Source organism: Biomphalaria glabrata, chromosome 18 (genome assembly GCF_947242115.1).
Source record: "Biomphalaria glabrata chromosome 18, xgBioGlab47.1, whole genome shotgun sequence".
Classification (NCBI taxonomy): domain Eukaryota; kingdom Metazoa; phylum Mollusca; class Gastropoda; family Planorbidae; genus Biomphalaria; species Biomphalaria glabrata.
In genome coordinates, this window is record NC_074728.1 from 21,711,039 (window position 1) to 21,729,041 (window position 18,003).

The 18,003-nt window shown below is 39.2% G+C and overlaps 1 protein-coding gene across 2 annotated transcripts in view; it reads left to right on the top strand.

Moving 5' to 3' along the window:
• Positions 1-18,003, top strand: part of LOC106056329 (uncharacterized) — a 43,013-nt gene that overhangs the window by 20,549 nt on the left and 4,461 nt on the right. For both annotated transcript variants that reach the window (XM_056016621.1, XM_056016620.1), the window contains exons 10-20: positions 1,218-1,393; positions 1,965-2,054; positions 4,211-4,367; positions 5,391-5,484; positions 6,341-6,385; positions 10,300-10,366; positions 12,292-12,395; positions 13,631-13,709; positions 15,427-15,512; positions 16,708-16,851; positions 17,966-18,003. The exon at positions 17,966-18,003 is cut by the window's right edge and continues 58 nt beyond it. In XM_056016621.1, coding sequence (XP_055872596.1) covers positions 1,218-1,393; positions 1,965-2,054; positions 4,211-4,367; positions 5,391-5,484; positions 6,341-6,385; positions 10,300-10,366; positions 12,292-12,395; positions 13,631-13,709; positions 15,427-15,512; positions 16,708-16,851; positions 17,966-18,003 — 1,080 coding nt within the window. The remainder of the gene's footprint in view (positions 1-1,217; positions 1,394-1,964; positions 2,055-4,210; positions 4,368-5,390; positions 5,485-6,340; positions 6,386-10,299; positions 10,367-12,291; positions 12,396-13,630; positions 13,710-15,426; positions 15,513-16,707; positions 16,852-17,965) is intronic.

The window sequence follows — 18,003 nt, forward strand, 5'->3', positions numbered from 1 at the left end:
TGGCGCAGAGGGTAACTTTAGTAACAATAGTAAATCTGTGCGATTAGAATTTTTTTTTACTTATTATTTTCCATTCTCAAAACGCTATGATCCTATCACTTGTCTGGACCAGTTGGAAACGGGGAGAAAGAATGGGGTATCTGGGTGATCGCTTTTCAAATTTTTATTTTTAAAATTGGAAACAACTTGGTGATGTACCCTAGCAATCTGGGCCACCAATGGCTTTCCTTTTTTTGAGCATCCTCTCGTACCTGTTCACTTAAGTCAAGTTTAATAATGCACAAGAATTGACACACTCATCAATGGCCTAAATTCGTAATTCAACACACCCCATTCTGGATTTAACAATCAAAAGTACGTAAGGGGTAGTGTTAAGATATGGTCCGTTTTATAGGAAAATAGTTTGGGTTTTTTTTAGGCTAAAAAAAAATTACAGACCTGTGGGTCATATCAAGCCCTGCACTTTGTGATACCACGCATGTATATAGGCTAATACCATGTAGGTAGGCTAATACCATTTATATAGTATTTAGTGCCGAAGCTAGGCTGGGGGAAAACAAGGGGGGGGTCCATATTTAAAAATCCCCCAAAGGAGTGTCCGAAATTAGTTTATACATTAAAATTACGTCATTATCACATGTCTTGATGTCAAATGCCAAAAAGCAGAGGCCTCTAAAGTGGTTAAGCCCCCCCCCCCGGCATTCAAATCCCTAGTTACGCCGCTGGTAGTATTTGTTTGTAAATTGTATAAAAGAACCTACACGAAAGATAAGAAGAAGCGCTCTTGTGTCCCTATAACAAGAAAATATTATTATATCTTTATGGGTCTTGCTGGCACTCGAAACATCCATTCGTCAGCAGTCCGCAAGGCATTTGCTCGAGAGCCCATATAGCCAGTCTGCCCAATGGCCAGGGCCGGCCTTACATAGTCGGAGGCTCTATGCGAAGTAAAACTGCTGTCCCCGAATGAAAAATAAACAGCGAGATAAAAACAAAATTTACTTCATTCTTTAAAAGCTGTGTGTACTGCGACAAGAACATTGGGTGTAAGTTTCTCTTTTGTTTTTAGTTCTGTGTGGGGCTCCCACCACTACCCGGGATCTAAGCGGCTGCCTAGTTTCCCTATGCCTAAGACAGGGCCCTTCCGTGGCAAATAATGTGCTCGTCCAATGTAAATTTATGTTAATTTTTTTTATTCCTCTTTCCTAAATCTCTAGTATGTAATTCGAAGAGGCGACAAGCCACGCAGGATCGTCAGCAATTATCCAATCCAAGTCATGTACATCCTTCGATCACCTTGTGTCCCTGGTCTGAGTAAAGTGCTTGATCTCGGCGATGTCTCCATCTGCTCTGTCCTCCCGACCACCTTGTTCTTTAGGTTCTACTTTTGGAGGTAATGTACGTCTTGTAAGGAGGCGTAGTGGCTGAGTGGTTAAGCGCTTGGCTTCAGAACAGATGAGTCACGGGTTCAAATCTCAATCAAGAAGACTGGGATTTTTAATTTCGAAATTTGTATGATGCCCCCGAGTCCACCTAACTCTAATGGGTACTTGACATAAGTTGAGAAGAGTAATGGCGGTTGGTCGTTGTGCTGGCGTCATTAGGAGAGTAATGGCGGTTGGTCGTTGTGCTGGCGTCATGACAACCTCGATAACTGGTTGTACACGTTATCTCTACCTATTACCATTCTTTGATCAAGTTAAAACTTTGCACGAATATTCAAAACACGAAGCAATTTAAAAAAATGAACAAATCAATTATTTAATTAAAGGTTAATAATTTTGTTTCACATAAAAAGGATATAGATGTTACAGTACTGAGATATATGGCTGTAAAACCTAAAATTCTATCCTTTATATAGTCTTTGTGCCTTTTTTTTTCCTCTTTTTTTTTTTTTACAGTAGTTTTTATTTTGCTTCTTCCTATTTCGATCATTCCTTTCCTTTTCTGTGTTCCACTTTCAGATCAACAGAGTCAGAAGTGGGCATGTCTGTCATTGTCATCAGAAAGTTTAAGCAGACTATTAAGCTGCATAATTTAGAAAACTTGGACTTGTAAGTCGGTCGACCTAAGACTAAGACTAAGACTAAGACTGCTTTATTGATCCTAATATAAGGGGACTAATTAGGCTTAGACCAACACGTTTGTTAAGTACTATTTCTTTCCCTTGTGACCTGATACAAAATTTCACCACTTTGACTAATAACAAAAACTTTATTGTTTTATTTTACATGTTTATTGACGCTACGTCGGAATTGAAGACTATCACGTCCCTAACCTCCCGCAGGACAGCGGGGGAGGGCAGCGCTGGATAGCTTGTACTCAATCGTCTTTCCCCCTATTTAAAACCATAATAGCCATGTAAATTGCATGTTGTTACATCAGAATCTATTCAGCCAATAGGAAAACACACATACTCTTCATAATGCATGCTTATTGGAAAGATCTTCGGGAGTCTACCCTGATAAACTAAAATCAGATTGTCTACGAAGATCTGATTTATGAATTGTGAACATATAATATTTACATAAGATTTTTACCAAATTATTACATTTTTACTGCCTTTACTATCTTAACTGTGAATAGACCTTGTTTTTAATGATTTAACTGTATAGAATTTAGCCCTTGTGATATAAAGGGAGAGTGATCCTTGAAGGATTACGGGCACGACATGGCCTAAATTGTGCCGATGTGCCTAGACTCAAAACTCAACTCAAACTCACACAACATATAGTGCAACACCCTGAAACTCCGAAACTGTATCGGCACTTGCCTTACCTTTTGAGACACCAGCTACGTGGCTAAGGGAAAGCTGTATATATATATATCGTTTGAAGTTTACATTATTCATTCAGAAAATATTGTTTAAATACTTTAAAAAAAAATAAAGATTATATCAACGTATTTGTATCAACTGGTTTGGATCAAACATGTAATTTAATTTGACATAGATCTAGACTAACAATTTTAAAAAAGCATTTATTATGGTAATAAATGTATTTATTAAAAAAGGAAAAGAGAAACGTCCTGAATTCGAACTTGTGGGCTAAAGCTTCTCAAGCCAACGCGGAAACCACTCTGCTAGCGAAGAGTCTATGAACATCGAAGATTGTATAGCTATTTATTGTTTCTATTTCATGTTCGTGTTCGCTACGCCTTAGGCGGCAGCCTAATATAAGGGGACTAATTAGGCTTAAACCAACACGTGTGTCAAGTACTATTTCTTTCCCTTGTTTGAAATACCAAACCAAAGTGATTCATTACCAATAGTTAATTTCATGGGCGTAGCCAGGGGGGGGGGGGTTCGGAATTAAGTGACTGATTTTTGCTTTCATTTTGTTTATTTTAGGTGAGATTTTAATACTAAATCATCACTTACCACAGCACAGCCGAGGCAGTTTTGAGTTAAAAACCCTCTACCAGGGGGTTTTGAGTTTAAATCCCCCTACCAGGGGGTTTTGAGATTTTAAAAAACCCTATCAGGGGGTTTTGAGATACAAATCCCTCTACCAGGGGGCTTTGAGTTTAAAACCCCCTACCAGAGGTTTTTGCAGTTAAATCCCCCTCTTCTATAAAACAAAACAAAAAATGCAAACAACAATCCCCAAATTCCAACCGCACAGTTGAAGAAGATTTTGATTTTAAACCCCCCTCCAAAATTTACGATAAACCCCATCTTCAATATAAAAAAAGCAAATTACACACTCCTTAGTAAGGTTGTGACAGAGCGTCGCATGAGGTTTTGCGGGACATGTTCTCCAACAAAATGAATTACGCCAAATAAGAGTTGCGGAAACAGCTTGCCGGAAAATGCGCTGAACGGCGCGAGAGGGTCTAAGTCAGTAAGAATAGCACATTAGGTTTTTGAAATAAAACTTTTTAATAGCAAGATAATGCACTGTAGATGTGCTGGGGGAGCGCTGCTAGCAAGGGCGGGGAGTCTACAATAAACAATAAACGTCTTCCGAAAGGGTCAGAATGTAATAAAGATTAATTATGTACACACACACACACACACACACACACATATATATATATATATATATATACATACTTTTTTCCGCGGGGGGGGGGGGGGGTCGGGGGTTCCCCCCAAAAAAAAAACCCTCCCCGAAAAAAAATCCTGGCTACGCCCATGGTTAATTTACAGACAGACAAATGGAGGGAGTTTATATAAGCGTTTTAATAGAACTCGATATTCCTTCCACAGGTATGCATCTTCATGGTCCGAAGCTGGAGGGGACTGGGAAGTCGGCACTATGAACCTGGCCAACAAATTTAGTATTTTCTCCGGTGATAGCTTTGGTTGCTATGTCGTTGGGTTTGAATCCAATGCAGGCTCAATATATGCTCCTGGCTTTGCAATGGTAAGCACAGAATTGTATACAAGTTTTGACTTTTTAACGCGTAGTACTACAACTCCGACCTACAATGTACTTTTAAAAAAAAAAAAAAAAAGGGAGGCGCGGTGGTTGAGCGGTTAAGCGCTTGGCTACCGAACCAGGAATTCGAGTCCTGATGAAGACTGGGATGTTTTTATTTCGGGATGAGATATGGTGTACATTCCTCAAACAAAATGTTATCTTCTTTTATTTTTTTTTTTTGTAACTTATATACTATGTTTTACTGTATTTCGTCTTGACATAAGGGTGCGTGGGCACGTTTAGGCTATAGAAAGGAGTCCCTGTGGTGATTATGTTTTGTATATAATATTGTAAACGGTACGTCATAGAACCTTGGTTGTAAGACTGAAAGAATTCTATGTTTATTTATTAATTTTACTATTATTTCATCGGTCCATTGGTTGGGACAGAGTAACAGCGCTTGAAGTTTTGTTATTGTTGACGGGGGACCGGAGTTTTGTGATAGCATAGTAGCAGCCATTATAAGGCAGTTCTGATAGTTAATGTATATTTAGGAATTCAGCTTTTGTTGGCGTTATCTACAGTTATAATTTATTCTTATTTCTTTATTAAATATTTCTTATTTCTAATGCATCCCTGGTGTTCTTGAAGTATTGCATACGTAATGTATCCATGTCAAAGTCATAGGCTAGGAGTTCACAACAATCACAACAGTCCCCGAAAACAAAAAGATACAAAAAGATAGTTTATTTTATTTTAAGCTCATTCACAGAGGCGTAGCTATGGTGTGGGGATGGAGGGGGAGAATGTGAAAATTCCCCCCGGATCCCAACTTGAAAGGGGCACCCAAATGAGTGTCTTTTATTTGTTTTTTTACAATAAATATTAAATATTACGCAAAATTCCAGGGCCCCCATGGATATCAAGCCCCCGGGGGCCCCCTAAATGATGGAAAATTCCTAGCTACGCCCCTGCATTTTATTTCAAGCTCATTCAATGCATATTTCTGACTCTGTTTTGCCGTAGACCTATGAGTGCTCAAAGACTGAACTCTTTGTTTCTGACGGAGTGGATAACGACTGTGACGGAGAGATTGACGAGGAGTCACAGAATCACAAAGGTGCTGACTTATTTCAATGTTCCCATGAGAATAGTTATAGTTTCGCCTAGTTTATAGATTTACTAGCTAAATATGTGTCCCGGCACTTCCGGGATTGAGATAGGATGAAAAGAGAGACAACCTATAGAAAAAAAAAACGAGACAGTTAGCGGTCACTCGCGAAGGCCGCGGGATACACCATTGAGACCAAAAAAAAAATTCACTGCAGAGGACAGACGCAGATGGCGAAAAGAAAATCTCAATCGACCACCGGTTGACAATGGTTATGCTTGCCCTGGATGTGGCAAAATGTGTACGTCACAGCTAGGGCTGCGTAACCACGAGAAATATTCCATTCCTCATTAAGCGTCGGACTCGAAGACAAGCATTATTACTATTATATTTTAATGAGCATTTGCTTATTTATTAGCGGCCCCCGTAAGGGGAAAAGCCGCTATTAGGTTTGTGCAAAATGTCCATCTGTCACACTCAGATCTTGAAAACTAGAAGATATATCAAATATATTATTTCACGATGCGATGCGGCTTGAAAAGTTTAGGTGCAACTACTTTTGGTTTTCTAAAAGCAAACCGTTTAATTTATAAAATTAATTATGCAAGCGATTTTTCCATTACAATACATCCGAAACATTTAAAACAGAAAAAAAAACATATTTTTTTACAGCGGCAAATGGATCTTTGAAACATTATTAGTTTTCACAATCAAAATTAAATAACGTCTTGAATATTCCGTACGAATAGGGGGATCCGACTCCGACGGGGGCCGCCTCTGAAATTGTGTGAAAACACAAACTCTCTTTGTAATCTTGTTTCTTTATTGATTCGTTTGTTTATGCACGTGCATATATTTTCCACAGATGATGATCACGATAACTTGGTAGATGAGGACCCTGTGAAAATAAGTAAGCCTATCCAGTGGCGAAGCTAGGGAATTTTCCATACGTTAAGGGGCCCCGGGGGGGGGGGGCTTCACGTCTTTGGAGGCCCCTGCATTTTGCGTAATATTTAATTTTTAATGTAAAAAAACACTTTTTTGGGACCCCTCAAGTGGGGGCAAAAGGGGGGGGGGGAGGGATTTCAAATTATTCCCCAGCCTAGCTACGCCTCTGAGCCTATCAACATAGTGCTATAATTCAAAGAAGAAATACTGTGGGGTTTTGTTTTATACAAAGCCTATATCAAATAGCTCTGTCTGTCTGTTTGCCTGTCTGGGTAGATTGTGTTTTTGTTTTTCTCACACATCCCATTCTCGGATAAAGTTGAAAGTTTGTACAGCCATTCAATCCTGATGACATATCAATCAAAAGTATAATCAATTAGTGGTAAATATTGTATATAGAAAAAGGGAGATAAAACTTGCAACATTGAGAGGTCGTAAAGGGGGCGATGTTAAAACTCTGCCATGCGCACCGCCATCCAGACTAGTGCTAGAAGGTGCGCACTGTGATAGACTAGACCTAAAAGGAGGTCAACATTAGACAGGAGAACGATTTCCGCCCAAGTCGAGAGCCAATATGGAGAGACTGTGCTAAGAGAAGATGTTGCTTTTGTGTAAATGTGATGTCTTGTAAATAAACATCTATATCTCGTTGAGTTGCCTCCCTTAAGTTATCACAATTGGTAGCATTTGAACGTTAGTCTCTTTTTCACTCAATATAAGCTTTGATTTTTTTAAATAATTTTTTTTTATATAACTTATTACTTGTTTCATTAGTTCCCCTTTTCAGAGGTCTATAGGGGATGATGTATCATCTGATTCTGTGGCCTATGGTTAACGGGGGTGTCATGTGGCCAGCACAAAGTCCAACCGCCTTTACTTTTCCCCAACAAACGTCAGGTACCCATTAGAGCTGGTTGGGCTCCCGAGGCGCCCAAAGATCCTGAAATTAAAAATCCCAGTCTTCACCAGGATTCGAACCCCGGACCCCGGTTTAGTAGCCAAGCGCCTTACCGCTCAGCCACTGCGCCTCCAGTTTCATTAAGGAGATACTATTTGTTTCGCCACTAAACAGCCAACATAGTGCTACCCACTAAACAGTCAACATAGTGCTACCCACTAAACAGCCAACATAGTGCTACCCACTAAACAGCCAACATAGTGCTACCCACTAAACAGCCAACATAGTGCTACCCACTAAACAGTCAACATAGTGCTACCCACAAAACAGCCAACATAGTGCTACCCACAAAACAGCCAACATAGTGCTACCCACAAAACAGCCAACATAGTGCTACCCACTAAACAGCTAACATAGTGCTACCCACAAAACAGCCAACATAGTGCTACCCACAAAACAGCCAACATAGTGCTACCCACTAAACAGCCAACATAGTGCTACCCACTAAACAGCCAACATAGTGCTACCCACTAACAGCCAACATAGTGCTACCCACTAAACAGCCAACATAGTGCTACCCACAAAACAGCCAACATAGTGCTTCCCACTAAACAGCCAACATAGTGCTACCCACTAAACAGCCAACATAGTGCTCCCCCTAAACAGCCAACATAGTGCTACCCACTAAACAGCCAACATAGTGCTACCCACTAAACAGCCAACATAGTGCTACCCACTAAACTGCCAACGTAGTGCTAACCACAAAACAGCCAACATAGTGCTACCCACAAAACAGCCAACATAGGGCTACCCACAAAACAGTCAGCAAAGTGTTTTACACGAAAGAGCTAATTTCGCCAGATTTAAGGGAGGACAGGAGAGACTCCACAAAAGTAGCCATTACAAAGGAGTTTACAAAAAAAAATATCTGAATTTATTTGAGTATGTTCTTTAGGTGGCGGCAGCTTTTTTCGCTATTTTAACGACAATATTTTAAATTGTATTGTTTGCAACACTTTGGTGGTTAAAAAGTGACCGCTTGAAAGAGCTACTGATTTACAGTTGTGTGTCAACTCGGGACCTTGATTAAATTATAGCTTTTATATAGCGCTACTCTCATGCTTATAGCATGCTCAGAGCGCAATGGTCCAATCTCATTTGTGGACCAGTGGGGGGGGGGGTACCTTGGAGAAGGTTTTCCGTGCTGCCTATAGGCGCTCAGTAAACACAACTCTGCTCGAGACGGGTGTCGAACCTCGAGCCCCCTTCATAGATAGCCAAGCCAACCCAAGCCTCTCGACAACGCTTTCCACAGCCTCTTAAGAATTATATTTGTTTTAAAAAAGAAGGCAAATAAGATTGAATTTAAAATACTTTCTTTCTTCTTGACTATTGCATTGCGTTTAGAAATAATTATTATTATTAATAACTGGCTTTGTATTAAATCTTGCTAAAACATTTTGAACTGGTAAATCGTCATATTGTTCTTGAAAATAGTGTATCTGGTTTTAATCTGTAGCGAGTCCCAAATTTTGGACCATCTGATAAAAACTGGGGGGCGAGGTGGCTGAGTCGTTAAGCGCTTGGCCTCTAAACCTGGGGTCCTGGGTACGAATCCTGGTGAAGACTAGGGGTTTTGAATTTTTTGATTTTTAGGTCGTCCCTGAGTCCACCCAACTGTTATGGGTACCTGCCTCAAGTTGGGTTGAAAGTAAAGGCGTTTGGTCGTGGTGCTGGCCATAGAAACATTATCCCAACATCATCAGCCCCATAGAACGCAAGGTCTGAAAAGGGAAACTTTACTTTGTTCCTAATAAATACTGCTGCAAATAGACTCTAGAAATGTTGAGAATATGAAGACCTGAGTCTTCGAGTGACTACTAGATTGATCAGTTTATTTAAGTGATGCCCAACCTAATTAAAAAAAATACTTTTTCCGGCCCTCTTGTCGCGGGCCACATGACCGAAAATGTACATAATAAAATGCAATTGACCTAAAACAATTTGATTAGAAACATGTGGATCTGGTACTAACATTTAATTGATGGGATATCTAAATGTTTTCTTTTTTTTTTTTTACTTTTACCTTTACCTATCCCTTAGTCTGTTGGACCGTTGGGGCACCAAGCAAGAATCGTCGACCGTCTTTCTCCATTCCTCTTGTCTTTTGCCTTATTTGAAACCTCTTTCAATGGTAGGCCCGTCCATTCTTTTATATTGTCCTTCCAACACGTTCTCTGTCTGCCTCTTCTTCTTTTTCCTGGTATTGTGCTCTGAAGGAAGGTCTTTGCGAGCCCCGGAGATCTTGTTATAAGGCCATAAATTTTAAGGTTTTGGTTTAGTAAGTGCCGTGTATATATTGTTGTTTTATTTAAACAGCCACACTGTCTTTATAAAACAAACATATTGGGTTATTATCACGTTCCACAAACGAGTAAAGACCCGTTCCCTTGTGGTTTCTTAGGCTCTCCCATTTCATAAGCGTACAAATGTTAAAGGTCATTGTGTCAATCCATCTGAGAAAAAGCGAGGAGATTTTTCTATACTTTGTGTCGACGTTTCGTCGGGCTGGATAAAACCAAGTCGCGGGCCGGATGTGGCCCGCGGGCTGTATGTACGGAGGGTTACTTTGTTATAGGAATTTCATTTAATCATTGTTTGTCATTTGACTACGCCTATATAAGTAAGTATATATTAAGTATATAGTTGGGTCTGGAATAGAGATTAGCGTTGTGGGAAACATCTCTTAGATTATATAGTTGGGTCTGGAATAGAGATTAGCGTTGTGGGAAACATCTCTTAGATTATATAGTTGGGTCTGGAATAGAGATTAGCGTTGTGGGAAACATCTTTTAGATTATATAGTTGGGTCTGGAATAGAGATTAGCGTTGTGGGAAACATCTCTTAGATATGTTCACTGCCCTTCAAGTAGTGAAGTTAATGAGACATTTTAACTATGGAATTCGTTTGTTTCTAGCTATCAGCATATGGAGTCAGTGGAAAGAATGGCTGTGTTATAATCTCACACACCTTACAAGATCACGGTAGGAGTCAAGGACGCCCAGACTTTCTTCGGCCTTAGAGTCATCAGCCTAAGACTCGCGTGTCACGGGCCTAATCGCTTTAAAAAAAAATTGCATTTTGACCAGACGTTTCGAGTGTTGGGACAGTTCTGACAGCCCCTTGTGATAACCGGATATGGCTCTCAGGCCGTAGGCTGGACGTCACTTCTATAGAACACGTTAATCATCTTATGCGCTGATCTTATATTGCTTCAAAAAACATAAATGAGTTGAAAGCTTATAGTGCTGAAACAGAATATAAGTAAGAAAAGAATGTAAAAAAATATATATATATATAAAGATATCAGAGCCCCCATGATCCAGCTATCAGGTAATGGAAAGAAGATTGTAAAGAAAATATAGTGAGACATAGATAAGCCCCGAGGAGGCGCTGACAGTGGCGTCGACTAGGGGGTTGGGGCCGTGGTTCTCATCTTTCTCGTTCGCATTTTTTCTTCAGTTGCTACTCTCAATAACCTTGATATGAGACTAACAAACGAGTATGACATATACTATACCAATTGACAAAGCTGATATCAACTCAGTCTGTCTGTCTAATAAAAGGCTGTTTCTCCCACACCCAATCTCGGATCAAGCTGAAATTTGTGCACGCCAACACAAGAATCGATTTAAAAAAATTAACCAATTAGTTGTTTAACTATTGTTAATTAATTATTTTGTTTGGTATCTCAAACAAGAGAAAGAAATTTTACTGGACTGATAAGGTGGTATACGTTGAATTACTCCCCTTTATTTTTGTAGAAAGAAAAGTTTGTCAATAACTAGAAAGACCTATTTTCATACGCATCTCCCTGGTACAGTGGTAACCTTGTTGGTTCTAGGAGTCTGAGGAGGCCTGAACCCTCAAGTTTAAATTCAGGTCGCTCACTTTAAAAAACAAATACAATTTAAAAGCGATCACTCAGATGCCCCCTTCTTTCTCACACCCTTCCCCCCCCCCCCCCCACCATCCCTTTCCAAGTGGTCCAGACAATTGATAGGTTCATAATGTATTGAGAAAGCTAACAACATGAAATTTCGATAAAAAAAAAACAATAGTTTAAATTTCTTTCTAATGGCACAGATTTATTATTAATAGTGAAGTTCTATTAAAAATGTAATTACATGACAGTTCAAACTAAATAATACAATAACACTTAATATAAACTTTTTTTTTTTTTTTTTAAAACTTTTTTTGTCTGTTTAGCTTGTTTTTGTGTGTGTGTGTGTTTTTTTTGTATATACATTATTCCAGCTAAGAAATGTTTTCCTGTATAAATTTTTTAGCATTGTGTTTCAAACTTATTTAAACCATATATGTACTAATAAATGACCCTAGTCAGTGTCGTTGGAGAAAAAATGTACGACAGGGACAAGAAGCTTTATTGCCCCCCAGTGGCGTAGCTAGGGTAGGGGTGGAGAATTTGAAAATCCTCCCGGGCCCCAACTTGAGGGGGGGGGGGCCAAATGAGTGGGTTTTTTTTATTTACATTAAATATTAAATATTACGCGAAATGCAGCAGGACCCCAATGAGGTCAAGCCCCCCAAAATGATGGAAAATTCTTAGCTACGCCCCTGATTGCTCCCGTCCCATTTTCCATGAACATCAGATAGAAATATAGGCTTATAAATAAAAACTTAATAATAATCTCATACAAATAACCTTAGAATGTACTAAAATATCTACAAAATGTGTTTGCGCCTCTCTGAGTTTGGCGCCCACCTGAAAGTGGCTCCCGGTGCTTCGTGCCCCGCTTACCCCCCCCCCCTCCTCCCATCTCGCTACGCCTCTGACCCTAGCCCTAACCCTAAATGACTATGGCCGATACCTGATACCTATTAAATCATTGAATGATAGCAATTTTTTTCTAGAACTTTAAGGTGTGTGTGTGTGTGTATTCTGCAGCTCTTGCATTGATCTTAACACTGATGGTGAAGTCGTGTGTCTGGGATTGCATACAGAATCAACTGTCACCGACCGATGTGGACAGAGCACCACCTTTAAACCTGGTAAGTGTTGAGGTAAGCGCCTCCGCGGTGTCGAATACAACAAACCCCAATGGAGGTAACACTGAACGAAACCGATAACACCTGCGAAAGACTAAACAATAAATAGAGTTAGTCGACTCAGCTGGTGAACATCAAACACGTTTAATAATCATGAAGGGAACCATCGAAAGCCATCTACTTCCAGCCGTTTAGAAAGGATTCTTATTTCTACGTTTTTTACAAAAGCGTCTTGTTTGTGTCGACTCCTATTTCGTTCTGACTTTTTAAAAAACTATTACGTCATCCCTACTAAGTAAAAAAACACTTCCCCCCTATTTCCGAAACAAATAACGTATTCCTAATCGTATCATAACAGTGTTGAAACTGCTGACATTGAAGTTACATAAGATGGGTGTTGGGACGACATAACAGTGTTCAAACTGCTGACATTGATATTACGTGAAATGGGTGTTTGGACGACATAACACTTGAATCGGTAAAAAAAATGCTCTACACGTTTCGGATGTTCCTACAGAGTTGAAGAGAATTTACTTCCTAGTCCAAACCTCCCGCAGGACGACGAGGGCTGGGAGCGGGAAGGGTTTGGGCCCAGGACCATCGATAAGTCCGAGCGACAGTCCAGCGCGCAAACCGCAAGGCCTGGCAGCCATTTATAATCTTTTGACTCGTTTTCTCTCAGGTGAAATATATAATTGTAAACAAAAGTTTCAACTTGGTCGAGAATGGGATGTGGAAGAAGTAACACGTTCGAATTTTTGTACCAGACAGACAGACAGACAGACAGCGTGAGTTGATATAAGCTTTTAAAAAATATTTCTGAATTTCGACGGGTCAGAAAATTGTACGTTAAGTGTACGCTTCTAGCATGCTCGGAATAAGTAAATACATCTTCGGATTTACGACAGTGCGTCTGCCAAGGGTTTTACACTAAAAAAAAAACTAACAAATAAACTTTTTTAAAAACTAAAATATGCATATTAAATTTTGTTTTAAAGTAAAGTGACAGTAAAATTAACATAAAAAAAACTCTATTTCTCTCCTCAAATATAGCAAGATTCTTAATTATAGGTATTTTCGTTCATAAGTAAATCTTTATTACAGCTTTCTAAAAAAAATGTGGTGGCCACCACAAAAATTCTTCCCCAGGGCCTCCACATACAGTAGTCCGGCCCTGAAAATTAGTTTGATTAAACCACTAGATACTCATTTCCTTATGATTGATCTTTAATTCCCAGTTTTTGGTGTTTGGAGTGCATGGGGCGCCTGGGATTGCAATAAGCATTGCTCTGGCGCCGGACTTGTTAAACGAATAAGGTAATTAAAATTTATTTTAAAAAAAATATTTGTCTAAAATGTTTGTAAAATGTTTTACATAATTAGGATGTTTTTTTTTCAGAGTTGAAGATAGTTTACTTCCTAGTCCAAACCTCCCGCAGGACGACGGGGGATGGGAGCCGGCAGGGTTTGAACCCTCGACCGTCGATAAATCCGAACGACAGTCCAGCGCGCAAACCGCACGACCAGGCAGCCATTACGTCATGTTTAGATACATGAAACTATGTGATAAGACGATAAGGATTTTCTTATCATTAGATATCTAGGGTGTACATATTTAAGGAGGTTTAAAATGTAATGTCTGTGCTGGATTTTGCAATATATGTAGGTCAAGGCTGGGACAGCGTAGCAAAATGAAATACTTAATTTAACATTGGTTGATGACGTCAAGCCTTATTATTAATCGGTCATTAAAGTAATGCACTTTTGTCTTCACCTATTGTAAGTTTATTTAACTTCCATTGTAAAAAAAAAAAAAAAATAGAAAAAATGCGACATACATTTCACACACTAAAGATAGACATTCTCGCGTAAAGATATAACACTACAAATATTTACTTCTTTATGGCGACTGCTTGTACCTTTAGAATAATCCCATAACTACGATTCTAAAGTTTGATCTGGAGGATGTTGCTCCCCTTGCTTAAGTCTCTTCAATCATTCTCCTTGAACTTGTAAATAACATTTTGTTTTATTTTGTTGTTGTTTTTTCCAAAAATTCGCAGGAATAAAGATTATTACGTCCTGGCCCCCGAGACTTCCTGCATGGCGGCAGGAAATGGAAGCGGGCGGGTTTCGAACTCGGGACCATCATAACGACAGTCAGAAGCGCATACTACTCGGCCAGTCAGCCACTCAAAATGCGTTTTTGAAATTAACTGCTTATTCTGTATTGCAGTGTTCCCCCAAACTGTGCTCCGAGGAACCCTAGTGTTCCGCGAGGTCGGAATAGGCGTTCCACAAAGTACTTGAATAATGAACTAGTAGGCCACTACGTGAATTTATCTCTATAATAATACAAAATACAAAAGAATAAATACTTTATAGAAAAACAAAACAAAAGCTTATATTAATTGTATCAATTAGTTTGGATCAGTCTTGTAATTAAATTTGTAATAAGCCTCAAACAACAATCTATAAATGCAGTGGCGTAGCTAGGGTGGGGGGAGGAGGGGAGAGAATTTCAAAATCCTCCAAATGAGTGTCTTTTACATTAAAATATTAAATATTACGCAAAATGCATGGGCCCCCAAAGAGGTCAAGCCCCCCTCCTCCAAGCCTCCAAATGATGGAAGACTTCCTATTACCCCCCCCCCATAATAAAGGGGTGTAATTCAGCTTATTAAGGACTTCTGTCAAGTACTATTTCTTTCTCTTGCTAGAGATAACAAAGTAATTTATTAACACTTGTTAATTAACTAATTGGCTTATTTCTAAATTGATTCTTGTGCTGTCAGGTAAAAGAAATAAGTGTGTAAAATTTCAGCTTGATGCGAGAATGGGTGTCGGACAAAAAACGTGTACAAACTTTAAAGCCAGACAGACAGACAGACAGAGTGAATTGATATAAGCTTTGTAATAAAAAAAAAAGTGTTCCGTTTACGAAAGAGTTTGGGAAAGTCTGCTGAATTGCATATGCCATGATTTAACATAGTAACTAATAATAATAATAATAATCTTTATTGACACTCCCCAGAGCCTGTAAGAGAGACGACACTGCCTATGGACAGCATTGTGCTGGAGAAAAGACTCAGAGTAAACAATGTTCCACTTGTACCATTGGTAATACTTTTTTTTATATTATTATTTTTTTTCGGCATAGAGAAGGAATCTTTCATGTTATAGGTTAGTGTTCGGCAACCTCTTTGATTTGTTCGCCCATGTTCTTAATTTCTACTCTAATGTTTTACCATGTTCTTAATTTCTACTCTAATGTTTTACCATGTTCTTAATTTCTACTCTAATGTTCGCCCATGTTCCTAATTTCCACTCTAATGTTCGCCCATGTTTCTAATTTCTACTCTGATGTTTTACCATGTTCTTAATTTCTACTCTAATGTTTTACCATGTTCTTAATTTCTACTCTAATGTTCGCCCATGTTCCTAATTTCCACTCTAATGTTCGCCCATGTTCCTAATTTCTACTCTGATGTTCTCCCATGTTCCTAATTTCTACTCTAATGTTTGCCCATGTTCCTAATTTCTACTCTGATGTTCGCCCATGTTCCTAATTTCTACTCTGATGTTCGCCCATGTTCATAATTTCTACTCTTATATTTGCCCATGTTCCTAATTTCTACTCTGATGTTCGCCCATGTTCATAATTTCTTCTCTAATGTTTGACCATGTTCATAATTTCTACTCTAATGTTCGCCCATGTTCTTAATTTCTTCTCTAATTTTTGACCATGCTCATAATTTCTACTCTAATGTTCGCCCATGTTCTTAATTTCTTCTCTAATGTTTGACCATGTTCATAATTTCTTCTCTAATGTTCGCCCATGTTCTTAATTTCTTCTCTAATGTTTGACCATGTTCATAATTTCTACTCTAATGTTCGCCCATGTTCTTAATTTCTTCTCTAATGTTTGACCATGTTCCTAATTTCTACTCTAATGTTCGCCCATGTTGCTACTTTCTTTTCTGTTTGACCATGTTCATAATTATTACTCTGACGTTCGCCCATGTTCCTATTATGCTCTAATGTTCGCCCATGTTACTAATTTGTGTTCTAATGTTCGTCTATGTTCCTTATATCTGATATTTAAGGATAACCCATGTAGGGCCTGCCTTAAATAATAGGAGGCCCTAGGCATAGTAACTTTGTTGGTCTTAAAAAAAACAGGAAAAAAAAGTAAGGCCCCTACTGATTGGAGGACCTAGGCGGCTGCCTAGTTTTCGCCTATTTCTCTAGCTGGCCCCGGCCCATGTTCCTTATTTCAGTCTAATTCTCGCCCTTGTGATATATTTCTGCTCAGACGCACGGCCGTGTTCCATGTACCGATGGGGTGTCATGTGTGAGAAAGACTGTTATAACTGCCAGCAGAACTGTTCCAGACTTGAAGGTGCCTGTGAAAGCTGCAATGCAGGATTTAAAAACCCGCAAAAAGGTTGCACAGAAGGTAAAAGTTTGTGTTCTATGGAGTTAATTTTGTTTTAATTTTTAGCAATCCTCAGAACTGAAGGCATTGAGTTCAAATACAGGCTGGGATTTCTGAGTTCTTGATGTTTAGGATTTCCCTGAATGTACAGGCTGTCACCTGCATATACATTGCCGCGGTGTTATAGCTTAAGTGCCTTAATGACCCTCAGAGCTCATCACTCCTGGCAGGTACTACCAAGCCGGACAGGTCCGTTAGGAAAGAGGCCAGACTTAAGGTGCACCCCCTTTCCTAGGGACATATGGGTTGTGCGATAGGCTAACAACCTATCATGGAAAATACTGTTACAGAAACCTTAGCAAAAACAGAAACACTAAACATAGTCAGAGACGAGAGTAGAGCTCCTGAAAGGAGACTTAGGAAGCTGTGCAGGGAAAGTCGAACGAATACCAAAAAGAACGTGGCGACGCAATGTACTAGATGAAGCCGAGAGGACAGGAAAGAGCTGGGAAGTCATTAAAAAAACTAGCAAGAGACCGTGGAGAGTGGCGTGTTTTTTACTGAGGTCCTATGTTCCATGAGGAACGCAAAAGAATGATGACAATGATGAATGTACAGGTGTGCCAGCTAAAGGGAATGGAATTCTAATCCTGGAAATGTCTAGAATTATCTATTTCGAGATTCTAGAACGCCCATGACTCCAATCACTTCTAGTACATAGCTCACATGAGTTGGAAAAACGTAGAGGCGGTCGATCGTTGTGCTGGCCTCTTGACACGTCCGTTAACCTTTGAAAATTTGGATGTCAATATAATTGGCATCTTGAAGGCAAGATCATTAAAAGGAACCTTAATTTACTTTAGGGAGTGTTGGTTGAATGGTGAAGCACTTATGTTGTTTTTCTAGGATTGTTAAATGCGTTGGTTGTTGCTGTCATTGTAGTTATTGTTATTAGTGAGGATATTTTTTTATCGATGGGGGCCGCCTCTGAGTTTGTGTAATCTTGTTTTTTGTTTGCGGACGAACAAAACTGAAGTTTCATCATTTGAAACAATTTGACTTTATATGAGATTTATACGAGATTTATACGAGATTATTTTCATAGAAAAATTTATTTTATATTTTTATTCTATAGTTTGTGGCTTCGACGAATATGGAGAGAATTGTCAATTT